The sequence below is a fragment of the Leucoraja erinacea genome, unplaced genomic scaffold (genome assembly GCF_028641065.1).
Source record: "Leucoraja erinacea ecotype New England unplaced genomic scaffold, Leri_hhj_1 Leri_58S, whole genome shotgun sequence".
NCBI classification, from domain to species: Eukaryota; Metazoa; Chordata; class Chondrichthyes; order Rajiformes; family Rajidae; genus Leucoraja; species Leucoraja erinaceus.
In genome coordinates, this window is record NW_026576498.1 from 79,006 (window position 1) to 92,512 (window position 13,507).

At 51.4% G+C, this 13,507-nt stretch overlaps 1 protein-coding gene across 1 annotated transcript; it reads right to left on the bottom strand.

Annotated features, from left to right (window-relative positions):
* Positions 1-216: 216 nt before the first annotated feature.
* On the bottom strand, positions 217-12,815 carry si:dkey-19b23.8 (low density lipoprotein receptor adapter protein 1-A). The gene is made up of 3 exons (XM_055630969.1): positions 12,377-12,815; positions 2,380-2,949; positions 217-599 (listed from the first exon to the last, which is right to left on the bottom strand). The coding sequence occupies exons 2-3, from the start codon at positions 2,906-2,908 to the stop codon at positions 397-399; spliced, it is 732 nt and encodes a 243-aa protein (XP_055486944.1). The 5' UTR covers positions 2,909-2,949; positions 12,377-12,815; the 3' UTR covers positions 217-396.
* Between the last annotated feature and the right edge of the window lie 692 nt (positions 12,816-13,507).

The window sequence follows — 13,507 nt, forward strand, 5'->3', positions numbered from 1 at the left end:
TTCCAGCATCTGCACAGTTCCTTCTTAAACACTTCTCCCCATATCCCCTGACTGTGTTATTTTTAAGAGCCCTATCTAGCTCTCTCTTGAAAGTATACGGAGAACCACCTCCACCGCCCTCTGAGGCGGAGAATTCTTCTTGAACAACTAACGACTGCTGCACCTATTGTCTATTGTCTACTGACAGTGTTGGTGTGCTGGTTGGTACCGACTCAGTGGGGCCTGTTTCCGCGCTGTATCTCTAAAAGGAAAATGAATAAACGAAAGGGCGTGGCGTTGACGGGCTTGTCATCATTTTCCGCGTCGGTACAAATGATAATTAAACTCTCTCCAAGTCCTGTTGTTTGTTTCAGACATCCAGTGGTCTCTCGGAGCGGAGGGGAGGGGGGGGGAGATTCAGGAGGAAGGGCGTGGTTCGAGGTGAGTCCGCTCCCGGGGGACCCCCGTCTCGGGCGCCCGCAGCTCACTGTCCAGACGGTGAGGGGAGCGGAAGGAGGCGGCTCGGTGGACAAACTCCCTGTGCATCCTTCGGTCCAGCACCTCCTCGCTGATCGCACTGTCCCCCTCTTCCTCTGGACCCCCCTCCTCCTCCGGACCTCCTGACAGAGAGGGAGAGAGAGAGTGGGCAGAGAGTTAGCAGTCGGCCGACCATCACCCATCCTGGGACCCCTTCAATATCTCCTCTCTCCTCCCCTCCCCCCCCCATCTGGCTCTAGATGTAGGAAACATGTTCCCCAGAACCAGGGGCCACACACACACACACACACACGCAAACACACACACACACACACACACACACACACACACACACACACACACACACACACACACACACACACACACACACACACACACAACACACACACACACACACACACACACACACACACACACACACACACACACACACACACACACACACACACACACACACACACACACAAACACACACACACAAACACACACACACACACACACACACACACACACACACACACACACACACACACACAAACACACACACACAAACACACACACACACACACCACACACACACAACACACACACACACATACAGTTTAAGAATAAGGGGTCGGCCATTTAGAACAGAGATGAGAAACACAGAGAACATAGAAATTAGGTGCAGGAGTAGGCCATTCGGCCCTTCGAGCCTGCAGCACCGCCATTCAATATGATCATGGCTGATCATCCAACTCAGTATCCCGTACCTGCCTTCTCTCCATACCCCCTGATCCCCTTAGCCACAAGGGCCACATCTATCTTAAATATAGCCAATGAACTGAACTGTGGCCTCAACTACCCTCTGCGGCAGAGAGTTCCAGAGACTCACCACTCACTGTGTGAAAAACTTTTTCACCCAGAGAGTTGCGAGTCTGTGGGAATTCTCTGCCTCAGAGGGTGGTGGAGGCCGGTTCTCAAGAGAGAGCTAGATGGGGCTCTTAAAGATAGGGGATCCCCTTTCCCCCCCCCCCCCTCCCCTTGGGAAACCAATGGTGGCCGATTGGGAAAGGGGGAGATGCAGCGAGACCTGGGTGTCATGGTACACCAGTCATTGAAGGTAGGCATGCAGGTGCAGCAGGCAGTAAAGAAAGCGAATGGTATGTTAGCTTTCATTGCAAAAGGATTTGAGTATAGGAGCAGAGAGGTTCTACTGCAGTTGTACAGGGTCTTGGTGAGACCACACCTGGAGTATTGCGTACAGTTTTGGTCTCCAAATCTGAGGAAGGACATTATTGCCATAGAGGGAGTGCAGAGACGGTTCACCAGACTGATTCCTGGGATGTCAGGACTGTCTTATGAAGAAAGACTGGATAGACTTGGTTTATACTCTCTAGAATTTAGAAGATTGAGAGAGGATCTTATAGAAACTTACAAAATTCTTAAGGGGTTGGACAGGCTAGATGCAGGAAGATTGTTCCCGATGTTAGGGAAGTCCAGGACAAGGGGTCACAGCTTGAGGATAAAGGGGAAATCCTTTAAAACCGAGATGAGAAGAACTTTTTTCACACAGAGAGTGGTGAATCTCTGGAACTCTCTGCCACAGAGGGTAGTTGAGGCCAGTTCATTGGCTATATTTAAGAGGGAGTTAGATGTGGCCCTTGTGGCTAAGGGGATCAGGGGGTATGGAGAGAAGGCAGGTACGGGATACTGAGTTGGATGATCAGCCATGATCATATTGAATGGCGAATGGTGCAGGCTCGAAGGGCCGAATGGCCTACTCCTGCACCTAATTTCTATGTTTCTAAAGTCCCATCTAAGCCTAGAGAACACCTGGAGGACGTTTGTGAGGAAGCCCCTCCAACCATGGAGACCCCCGATGGTGGCCCAATGCCTACAGATGCCGCCGCTCCTGCTCACCTTGGTGCAGGGATGTGTCGGGTCCCTCTGGCAGTGCGGGAGTCGGGGACCCCTGGCCGTAGGCGTCTCGCCACTGGTTGAAGGCCACCTGGAAGACGCCAGCCAGGCAGGCAGTGATGGCCTGGGCCTTGTCGGGGCTGCTGCAGCGGAAGACCCGGCAGTGCAGCTGGCGCCGGCTGCGGCAGATGTAGAGGAAGACCCGGGGCCGGCGGGGATCGGCGGCGCAGTAGGCGATGTCGTGGAGGTAGGTCTTGGTCAGCTGCCGCCCACTGGACATCTCCTTCACCTCCAGGTAGCGAGGGCGCACCACCAGCACGTGGTCCCGGCACGCCCCGTCCCCGTCCCCGTCCTCCCCCGCCAGGCGCCCCACCGCCTCGCTAGCCTGCTCCGCCTGCAGCGACCAGACCTGCTCCGTCCCGGCAAAGTGCACCTTGAAGGCCGGGTCGCCGTGAGACAGCGTCTTGGCCCGGTCCTTCCTGAAACGCTGACGCAAGATGGCGTGGATGAAGGGGAAGCTGTTGTGCGCCATGACTCCAGCCAAGGGCGAGGAGGCGAGATATCGTCCAGCACCTAAACAGGGTAAAGGCGGCAGAGAATAATCATGGACAGTCAATAGACAGTTTATAGAAACTTACAAAATTCTTAAGGGGTTGGACAGGCTAGATGCAGGAAGATTGTTCCCGATGTTAGGGAAGTCCAGGACAAGGGGTCACAGCTTAAGGATAAAGGGGAAATCCTTTAAAACCGAGATGAGAAGAACTTTTTTTTCACGCAGAGAGTGGTGAATCTCTGGACTCTCTGCCACAGTTCATTGGCAGTTATTGGCTATATTTAAGAGGGAGTTAGATGTGGCCCTTGTGGCTAAGGGGATCAGGGGGTATGGAGAGAAGGCAGGGATGGGATACTGAGTTGGATGATCAGCCATGATCATATTGAATGGCGGTGCAGGCTCGAAGGGCCGAATGGCCTACTCCTGCACTTAATTTCTATGTTTCTATGTCAAGACAGAAGCACAGCGTTGGAACATGTCCACACTCCGACCAACATGCCCCATCTACACTCGTCCCCACTGCATGCGGTTAAAGGGGGGACTTGATAGAGGTCTTTAAAATGATGAGAGGTGATGTGGACAAGCTTTTCCCTTTGAGAATAGGGAAGATTCAAACAAGAGGACATGACTTGAGAATTAAGGGACAGAAGTTTAGGGGTAATGTTCTCCTCCTCCTCACAACTCTCTGGGTGATCAGGTAACTAACTTAAAGTGCTGGAGTAACTCAGCAGGTCAGGCAGCATCTGTGGTGAAAATAGACAAAGAGTGCTGGAGTAACTCAGCGGGTCAGGCAGCATCTATGGCTAAGGAAATAGGCAACGTTTCGGGCCGAAACCCGTAAGGGTTTCGGCCCAAAACGTTGCCTATTTCCAGAAGGATTTCGGCCCGAAACATTGCCTATTTCCTATTTCCAGAAGGATTTCGGCCCGAAACGTTGCCTATTTTGTTGCAAAGGTTGAATAAGTTAGGACTTTATTCTCTGGAGCGCAGAAGGTTAAGGGGGGACCTGATAGAGGTCTTTAAAATGATGAGAGGGATAGACAGAGTTGATGTGGACAAGCTTTTCCCTTTGAGAATAGGGAAGATTCAAACAAGAGGACATGACTTGAGAATTAAGAGACTGAAGTTTAGGGGGTAACATGAGGGGGAACTTCTTTACTCAGAGAGTGGTAGCGGTGTGGAATGAGCTTCCAGTGGAAGTGGTGGAGGCAGGTTCATTGGTATCATTTAAAAATAAATTGGATAGGCATATGGATGAGAAGGGAATGGAGGGTTATGGTATGAGTGCAGGCAGGTGGGACTAAGGGGGAAAAGAAAATTGCTCGGCATGGACTTGTAGGGCCGAGATGGCCTGTTTCCGTGCTGTAATTGTTATATGGTTATATGCCTTTGGTCCATATCCCTCCAACCATCCCAATCCATAGAGCTGTCCAAATGTCTTTTTTTTCCGAACAAAACGTTTAATTTACATCACAGGACAATGGTGGGTAAGGTGGGCCAAAAGTTGTAGCGATATCATATACCATTTTTGTACAAATACAAACCGGGCAAACAAACAAGATGAGAGTTTTAGTAATATAGAGATTTCAAATTTTAGTGTAACTTAGTGTCATGTGTACCAAGGTGCAGTTCCACTCTATCTTGCATCTTTCTGCTAGTTTGCACTTGTCACTGTATTTGTTGTTTTTAGGTCATTCCTAAACATGTACTCTTTACCTGGGAGTTTCATGTGAACAAGTTTCATTGTACACTGGTGTATCCAACAATAAGCTCATCTGAATCAGTATACCCTCCATTCCCTGTGTGTCCAAATATCAAACAGGCCCTTCAGCCCATACCGACCAACTTGCCCCATCTACACTAGTCCCACCTGCCCACATTTTGGCCCGTATACCTCCAAACCTGTCCTATCCATGTACCTGTCTAAATGTTTCCTAAATGTTTCTTAAACCCTCAACTGGACAATAGACAATAGGTGCAGGAGTAGAGGCCATTCGGCCCTTCGAGCCAGCACCGCCATTCAATGTGATAATAGACAATAGGTGCAGGAGTAGAGGCCATTCGGCCCTTCGAGCCAGCACCGCCATTCAATGTGATAATAGACTATAGGTGCAGGAGTAGAGGCCATTCGGCCCTTCGAGCCAGCACCACCATTCAATGTGATAATAGACTATAGGTGCAGGAGTAGAGGCCATTCGGCCCTTCGAGCCAGCACCGCCATTCAATGTGACCATGGCTGATCGTCCACAATCAGTACCCCGTTCCTGCCTTCTCCCCATATCCCCTGACTCTGCTATTCTTTACGAGCCCTATCTAGCTCGCTCTTGAAAGCATCCAGAGAACCGGCCTCCACCAGGCAGAGAATTCCACAGACTCACAACTCTCTGTGAGAAAAAGTGTTTCCTCATCTCCGTTCTAAATGGCTTACCCCTTATTCTTAAACTGTGTGTGTGTGTGTGTGTGTGTGTGGCCCCTGGTTCTGGACTCCCCCAACATTGGGAACATGTTTCCTGCCTCTAGCGTGTCCAAGCCCTTAACAATCTTATATGTTTCAATGTTCGCTGCCGATAAAACAGCGCGGAAACAGGCCCCGCGGTTCTCACAACTCTCTGTGAGAAAAAGTGTCTGTTCTAAATTCTAAAGTGTCTTGTACAGGGTCTTGGTGAGACCACACCTGGAGTATTGCGTACAGTTTTTGGTCTCCAAATCTGAGGAAGGACATTATTGCCATAGAGGGAGTGCAGAGACGGTTCACCAGACTGATTCCTGGGATGTCAGGACTGTCTTATGAAGAAAGACTGGATAGACTTGGTTTTATACTCTCTAGAATTTAGGAGATTGAGAGGGGATCTTATAGAAACATACAAAATTCTTAAGGGGTTGGACAGGCTAGATGCAGGAAGATTGTTCCCGATGTTGGGGAAGTCCAGGACAAGGGGCCACAGCTTAAGGATAAGGGGGAAATCCTTTAAAACCGAGATGAGAAGAACTTTTTTCACACAGAGAGTGGTGAATCTCTGGAACTCTCTGCCACAGAGGGTAGTTGAGGCCACACACAGTTCATTGGCTATATTTAAGAGGGAGTTAGATGTGGCCCTTGTGGCTAAAGGGATCAGACGGTATGGAGAGAAGGCAGGGATGGGATACTGAGTTGGATGATCAGCCATGATCATATTGAATGGCGGTGCAGGCTCGAAGGGCCGAATGGCCTCTACTCCTGCATCTCATTTCTATGTTTCTAAATGGCTTACCCCTTATTCTTAAACTGTCCAAGTCACAAAACAAACTGATCTAAGGAACAGATAACCTTGTGGAATAATATATCTCTGTGTAACACTATACAAGGGCATTTGTCACTTAGCAATACCTTTTGTACCTGCGTGCAGCTTTAATGATGCTCGTGTACAACACAATTAGACTGGGTAGCACGTAGACAAAAGCTTCTCGTCTGGTACACGCGGCAATAAGGAGCCAATACCAACGGCGACTGGTCCGATCCCAAGGAAACCAGTGTTTTAATCTCGCAGAGGCTCGCTAGCTAATTAAACAACTCAATTATTAATCCGGACTCCGCTGACTTGCACAGTGAGGAAAATAGCTCAGCCCCTGGTGACCATGCTGCCTTTGGGGAGACATGGTGACAACTGTTCATCCGCCCCCCACCCTGGGGGGTTTGAGGTTAGCCTCATGTTCCGATGAGGTGCAGTCTTGGTGATCCCATCTCGTTCAAGAGGGGGGTGAGGAAGTGTTGAAGGGTCTGACTATCAGAGGGGATATCTGAAGAAGGGTCTCGACCCTGAGGCATCATCCGTTCCTCCTCTCCAGAGATGCTGCCTGTCCTGCTGAGTTACTTCATAGGCCATTCGGCCCTTCGATCCTGCACCGCCATGGCTGATCATCCAACTCAGTATCCCATCCCTGCCTTCTCTCCATACCCCCTGATCCCCTTAGCCACAAGGGCCACATCTAACTCCCTCTTAAATATAGCCAATGAACTGGCCTCACTACCCTCTGTGGCAGAGAGTTCCCAGAGATTCACCACTCTCTGTGTGAAAAAAGTTCTTCTCATCTCGGTTTTAAAGGATTTCCCCTTTATCCTTAAGCTGTGACCCCTTGTCCTGGACTTCCCTAACATCGGGAACAATCTTCCCTGCATCTAGCCTGTCCAACCCCTTAAGAATTTTGTAAGTTTCTATAAGATCCCCTCTCAATCTCCTAAATTCTAGAGAGTATAAACCAAGTCTATCCAGGTCTTCCAGTCTTTCTTCATAAGACAGTCCTGACATCCCAGGAATCAGTCTGGTGAACCTTCTCTGCACTCCCTCTATGGCAATAATGTCCTTCCTCAGATTTGGAGACCAAAACTGTACGCAATACTCCAGGTGTGGTCTCACCAAGACCCTGTACAACTGCAGTAGAACCTCCCTGCTCCTATACTCAAATCCTTTTGCTATGAAAGCTAACATACCGTTGGCTTTCTTCACTGCCTGCTGCACCTGCATGCCTACTTTCAATGACTGGTGCACCATGACACCCAGGTCTCGCTGCATCTCCCCTTTTCCTTGTCGGCCACCAGTTAGATAATAGTCTGCTTTCCTGTTTTTGCCACCAAAATGGATAACCTCACATTTATCCTCATTTTCCGATGAGGTGCAGTCTTGGTGATCTCATCTCGTTCAAGAGGGGGTTTGGAGGGGGATGAGGAAGTGTTGAAGGGTCTGACTATCAGAGGGGATATCTGAAGACCATGATTCCGTTAGCCCCAAGAGCTAAATCTAACTCTCTCTTGAAAACATCCAGTGAATCGGCCTCCACTGCCTTCTGTGGCAGAGAATTCCACAGATTCACAACTCTCTGGGTGAAAACGTTTTTCCTCATCTCAGTCCTAAATGGCCGACCCCTTATTCTTAAAGTGTGTGTGACCCCTGGTTCTGGACTCCCCCAACATCGGGAACATTTTTCCTGCATCTAGCCCGTCAGTTCTCTTAAGAATTTTATTTGTTTCTTTAGGATCCCCTCTCGTCCTTCTAAATTCCAGCGAACACAAGCCCAGTCGATCCATTCTCTCATCATATGACAGTCCTGCCATCCCGGGAATTAACCTTGCAAACCTACGCTGGGCTCCCTCAATAGCAAGAATGTCCTTCCTCAAATTAGGAGACCAAAACTGCACGCAATTGTTGATGATATTCCCACACAGGAATTTGAACTATTATTTGGAGTAGTGACTCATTCTACATCTGTCCTTAATATCCTTAGACAGGGTCCTTAAACAGTGGCACAGCGGTAGAGTCGCTGGCTTACAGCGAATGCAGCGCTGGAGACCCGGGTTCGATCCCGACTACGGGCGCTGTCTGTACGGAGTTTGCACGTTCTCCCCGTGACCCGTGTGTGTTTACCCCGAGATCTTCGGTTTCCTCCCACACTCCAAAGACGTGCAGGTTTGTAGGTGAATTGGCTTGGTATAGAATGTTAAAATTGTCCCTAGTGGGTGTGGGATGGTGTTAGTGTGTGCGGGGATCGCTGGTCGGCACGGACTTGGAGGGCCGAAGGGCCTGTTTCCGCGCTGTATCTCTAAACTAAACTGAAAATGAAGTTTACACAAAAATGCTGGAGAAACTCAGCGGGTGCAGCAGCATCTCTGGAGCGAAGGAAATAGGCAACGTCTCGGGCCGAAACCCTGAAGGAAATAGGGCAACATTTCGGGCCGAAACCCTGAAGGAAATAGGCAACGTTTCGGGCCGTTTACACACCCTTCCGGTTTCGTCCCGAAATTAAACGTTTGCCTATTTCCTTCGCTCCATAGATGCTGCTGCACCCGCTGAGTTTCTCCAGCATTTTTGTGTAACCTTCGATTCTCCAGCATCTGCAGTTCCTTCTTAAACACTGAAAATAAAGTTGACTGATTCCTAATCTCAAGCGCAGACATGCTGAACTTCCTCGGCCTCTGGGGGTAAGTGCAGGCAGGCGTTGAGCTGGTATGTTTCCTTGGCCAGTACTTCAAAGTGGTTGGACAAGTTGCGAACATTCCTTAGATTGCGATTCTAAAATTCCCATTGGGAAGGAGAGGGAGAGGGAGAGACGGGAGTAGGGAGGAATTTTAACAAGCTCAATCTGTGCGATTTTTTTTCGTTACTTTTAACTCGAGATCAGTCATGATTCTGGGAAATCCCCATCCAGTGGGGTGGGCCAGCCATGCGTTTAATACATTGGAACAGAAGTTCATAGATTAACAGAAGTTTCGCCATTTAGCTCAGCACGGCGGTGCAGTGGGTAGAGATGCTGCCTTCCAGCAGCCAGAGACCCGGATTCGATCCCAACTAAGGGCACTGTCTGTACGGAGTTTGCATGTTCTCCCCGTGAGTTTTCTCTGGGATCTCTGAGGGATATGGTGGGAGAGTCTAGGACCAGAGGGCACGGCCTCAGAATTAGAGGATGTTCCTTTAGGAAGGAGATGAGGATAATGTGGAGATAATGTGCAGTATAATGTGGATAAATGTGAGGTTATCCATTTTGGTGGCAAAAACAGGAAAGCAGACTATTATCTAAATGGTGGCCGATTAGGAAAGGGGGAGATGCAGCGAGACCTGGGTGTCATGGTACACCAGTCATTGAAGGTAGGCATGCAGGTGCAGCAGGCAGTAAAGAAAGCGAATGGTATGTTAGCTTTTCATTGCAAAAGGATTTGAGTATAGGAGCAGGGAGGTTCTACTGCAGTTGTACAGGGTCTTGGTGAGACCACACCTGGAGTATTGCGTACAGTTTTGGTCTCCAAATCTGAGGAAGGACATTATTGCCATAGAGGGAGTGCAGAGACGGTTCACCAGACTGATTCCTGGGATGTCAGGACTGTCTTATGAAGAAAGACTGGATAGACTTGGTTTATACTCTCTAGAATTTAGAAGATTGAGAGGGGATCTTATAGAAACTTACACAATTCTTAAGGGGTTGGACAGGCTAGATGCAGGAAGATTGTTCCCGATGTTAGGGAAGTCCAGGACAAGGGGTCACAGCTTAAGGATTAAGGGGAAATCCTTTAAAACCGAGATGAGAAGAACTTTTTTCACACAGAGAGTGGTGAATCTCTGGAACTCTCTGCCACAGAGGGTAGTTGAGGCCAGTTAATTGGCTATATTTAAGAGGGAGTTAGATGTGGCCCTTGGGGATCAGGGGGTATGGAGAGAAGGCAGGGATGGGATACTGAGTTGGATGATCAGCCATGATCATATTGAATGGCGGTGCAGGCTCGAAGGGCCGAATGGCCTACTCCTGCACCTAATTTCTATGTTTCTAGGAGGAATCTCTTCAGTCAGAGGGTGGTGAATCTGTGGGATTCTTTGCCACACAGACGGCTGTGGAGGCCACAAGTCAGTGGATATTTTAAAGGCAGATTCTTGATTAGTGTGGGAGTCGTCAGGGGGTTTGGAGGGAGGGGTAGATCAGGCGGAGAGGACTCGATGGGCCGAATGGCCTAATTCTTGGCTCGTATGACTGTGTGGGGGCAGATGCGACTTGCGCAGAGTCTAGGCTTGGAGGGGCCTGCTTCAGTGCACTGGGACTCTGCTAGTCACAGTGGCAACGGGCAGAATGGCCTACAGGCAGGCTGGGCTTGGAGGGGGGGGGGAGGGGAGGGAAGAACTGGTTTCTTTAGCTCGAGGCAACTATGCAAACCTGAGGAATATTATATGCACAAGTTACTGTGCCAGTAAGTACAATTAGGTGACATCTCCGATCATTTGTTAAACTAATGTTGGTTTAAGATAAATAACTAGAGACTCAGTCCCGGAATAGTAGCTGTGGTTTTGTACACAAGTTCTCCCTCCTCTCCACCCGGTACAACAGCCTCTCTCTCTCTCTCTCCCTTCTCTCTGTCGCTCTCTATCCCCTACCCCTCTCCCTCTCTCCTCTCTCCCTCTCCTCCATCTCCTTATCTCTGTCATCACCCCCGTATCTCTCCTCCCTCTCCATCTCTCTTATATCTCTTAATATAAACAGACACAACGTGTCCAGTAGAACTTGGAATGAAATTAATCTCTCTCTTCCTCTCTCCTCTCCTCTCCTCCTCTCCCTCCGTCCCTCTCTCTCTCTCTCTCTCTCTCTCTCTCTCTCTCTCCCTCTCCCCCTCCCTCCCTCTCTCTCTCTCCCTCTCTCGCCTCTCTCTCCCCTCCCTCATTCCCTCTGTCCCCACCCTCTCTCTCCCTCTCTCCCTCTCACTTCCCTCTCTCTCTCCCCACCCTCTCTCTCCTCCTCTCCCTCTCATCCCCCGGTCCTCCCCTCTCTTTCCTCTCTCCCGCCCCCATTTTCACCACTCTCTCCCCTCCCCTCCCCTCTCTCTCTCCTCTCCTCCTCTCCTCTCCTCTCCCCTCCCCCCCCCTCTCCCCCTCCTCTCCCCTCGGTCTCCCTCCCTCTCCCCTCCCTCCTCCCCTCCCTCTCCTCCCCTCTCCTCCCTCTCCCCTCCTCTCCCCTCTTCCTCCTCCCCTCCTCTCCTCCTCTCCTCTCCCCTCTTCTCCTCTCCTCTCCCCCCTCTCCTCTCTCTCTCCCCCCCTCCCCCCCCTCCCCTCCCCTCCCCTCCCCACCCCTTTCCCTCTCCCCTCCCCTCCCTCTCCCCTCCCCTCCCCCTCCTCTCCCCTCCCCTCCCCTCCCCTCCTCCCCTCCCCCCCTCTCCCTCCCCTCTTCTCCCCTCCCCTCATCTCATCCTCCCCTTGTTTGAATCCTCCCTTCTCTCAGTGGGAAAAGCTTTTCCACATCAACTCTCCTTCCCCCTCCCCTCCCCTCCCCTCCCCCCTCTCCCCTCCCTCTCCCACCCTCCGCCCCCCCCCCCCTCTCCACTCCCCTCCTCACCCTCTCCCCTCCCTCCCCCCCCTCCCCTCTCTATTCCCCCCTCTCCCCTCTCTCCTCTCCCCTCCCCTCCTCTCCCCTCCCCCTCCCCTCCTCTCCCCTCCCTCCCCCCGTCCTCCCCCCTCCTCCACTCCACACTCTCCTCTCCCCTCCCCTCCTCTCCCCTCCTCTCTCCTCCCCTCCCCTCCCCTCCCCTCCCCTCCCCTCTACTCTCCCCCACTCCTCTCCCTCTCCTCCTCCCCTCCCCTCCTCCTCTCCCCCTCCCTCTCTCCCTCCCCCCTCCCCTCCCCCCCCTCCCCCTCCCCCCCTCTCCCCTCCCCTCCCCTCCTCCCCTCCCCTCCCCTCCTCTCCCCTCCCCCCTCCCCTCCCCCCCTCCCCCCCCTCCCCCCTCCCTCCTCTCCCCTCCCCTCCTCCCCTCCCCTCCTCTCCCCTCCCCCCCCCCCCTCCCCCCCCTCCCCCCCCCTCCCCTCTCCTCTCCCCTCCCCTCCTCTCCCCTTCTCTCCTCTCATTCTCTCCTCTCCCCTCTCTCCTCCTCTCCCCTCTCCCCTCCCCTCCTCTCCCCTCCTCTCCTCTCCCCTCCTCTCCTCTCCTCTCCCCTCCTCTCCCTACCTGTGTTGGTGCTCGCTGCTCAGGTAGATGGCAGGTTGAGGAGAGGCAGCTTCAGTGGCAAGTTCTGCCGCTCTCCCTTCTCCCTGTACACAAAACAGTGACGTGCTGAGTCCAAACGAACACGCTTTACTTCCTTAACCCTTCACCACCCTCCTCCCTGCCAACTCCTGGCACAAACCAGCCAAACCCCAGAGAGGCACAAAGTCCTGGCGTAACTAAGCAGGACGGGCAGCATCTCTGGAGAGAAGGAAATGGGTGAAAGAAGGTTTCGGGTCGAGTCCCTTCTTCAGTCTGATGTGCTCAGTTACTCCGGCATTTTGTGCCTTATCTCCAGTGTTAACCGGCATCTGCAGTTCCATCCGACACAATAGACCACAGTTCTCTGGATGCTTTCAAGAGAGAGCTCTTAAAAATAGCGGAGTCAGGGAAACATGTTCCCAATGTTGGGGGAGTCCAGAACGCGCACACACACACACACAGTTTAAGAATAAGGAGTAAGCCATTTAGAACGGAGACGAGGAAACACTTTTTCTCACACAGAGAGTGGTGAATGTGGAATTCTCTGCCTCAGAGGGCGGTGGAGGCCGGTTCTCTGGATGCTTTCAATAGAGAGCTAGATAGGGCTCTTAGAGATAGCGGAGTCAGGGGATATGGGGAGATACGGGGCACTGAATGGGGATGATCAGTCATGATCACATTGAATGGCGATGCAGGCTCGAAGGGCCGAATGGCCTCTACTCCTGCACCTATTGTCTACTGTCTTATGAAGAAAGACTGGATAGACTTGGTTTATACTCTCTAGAATTTAGAAGATTGAGAGAGGGATCTTATAGAAACTTACAAAATTCTTAAGGGGTTGGACAGGCTAGATGCAGGAAGATTGTTCCCGATGTTAGGGAAGTCCAGGGCAAGGGGTCACAGCTTAAGGATAAGGGGGAAATCCTTTAAAACCGAGATGAGAAGAACTTTTTTCACACAGAGAGTGGTGAATCTCTGGAACTCTCTGCCACAGAGGGTAGTTGAGGCCAGTTTCATTGGCTATATTTAAGAGGGAGTTAGATGTGGCCCTTGTGGCTAAGGGGATCAGGGGTATGGAGAGAAGGCAGGTACGGGATACTGAGTTGGATGATC

What these genes read in the sequence shown, in the direction of transcription:
- si:dkey-19b23.8 (XM_055630969.1), bottom strand. Translation starts at nt 2,908, where the DNA reads ATGGCGCACAACAGCTTCCCCTTCATCCACGCCATCTTGCGTCAGCGT. An exon ending in CGACACATCCCTGCACCAAG is followed by an intron (nt 600 to 2,379) that starts GTGAGCAGGAGC and finishes CCTCTCTGTCAG; the next exon opens with GAGGTCCGGAGGAGGAGGGG.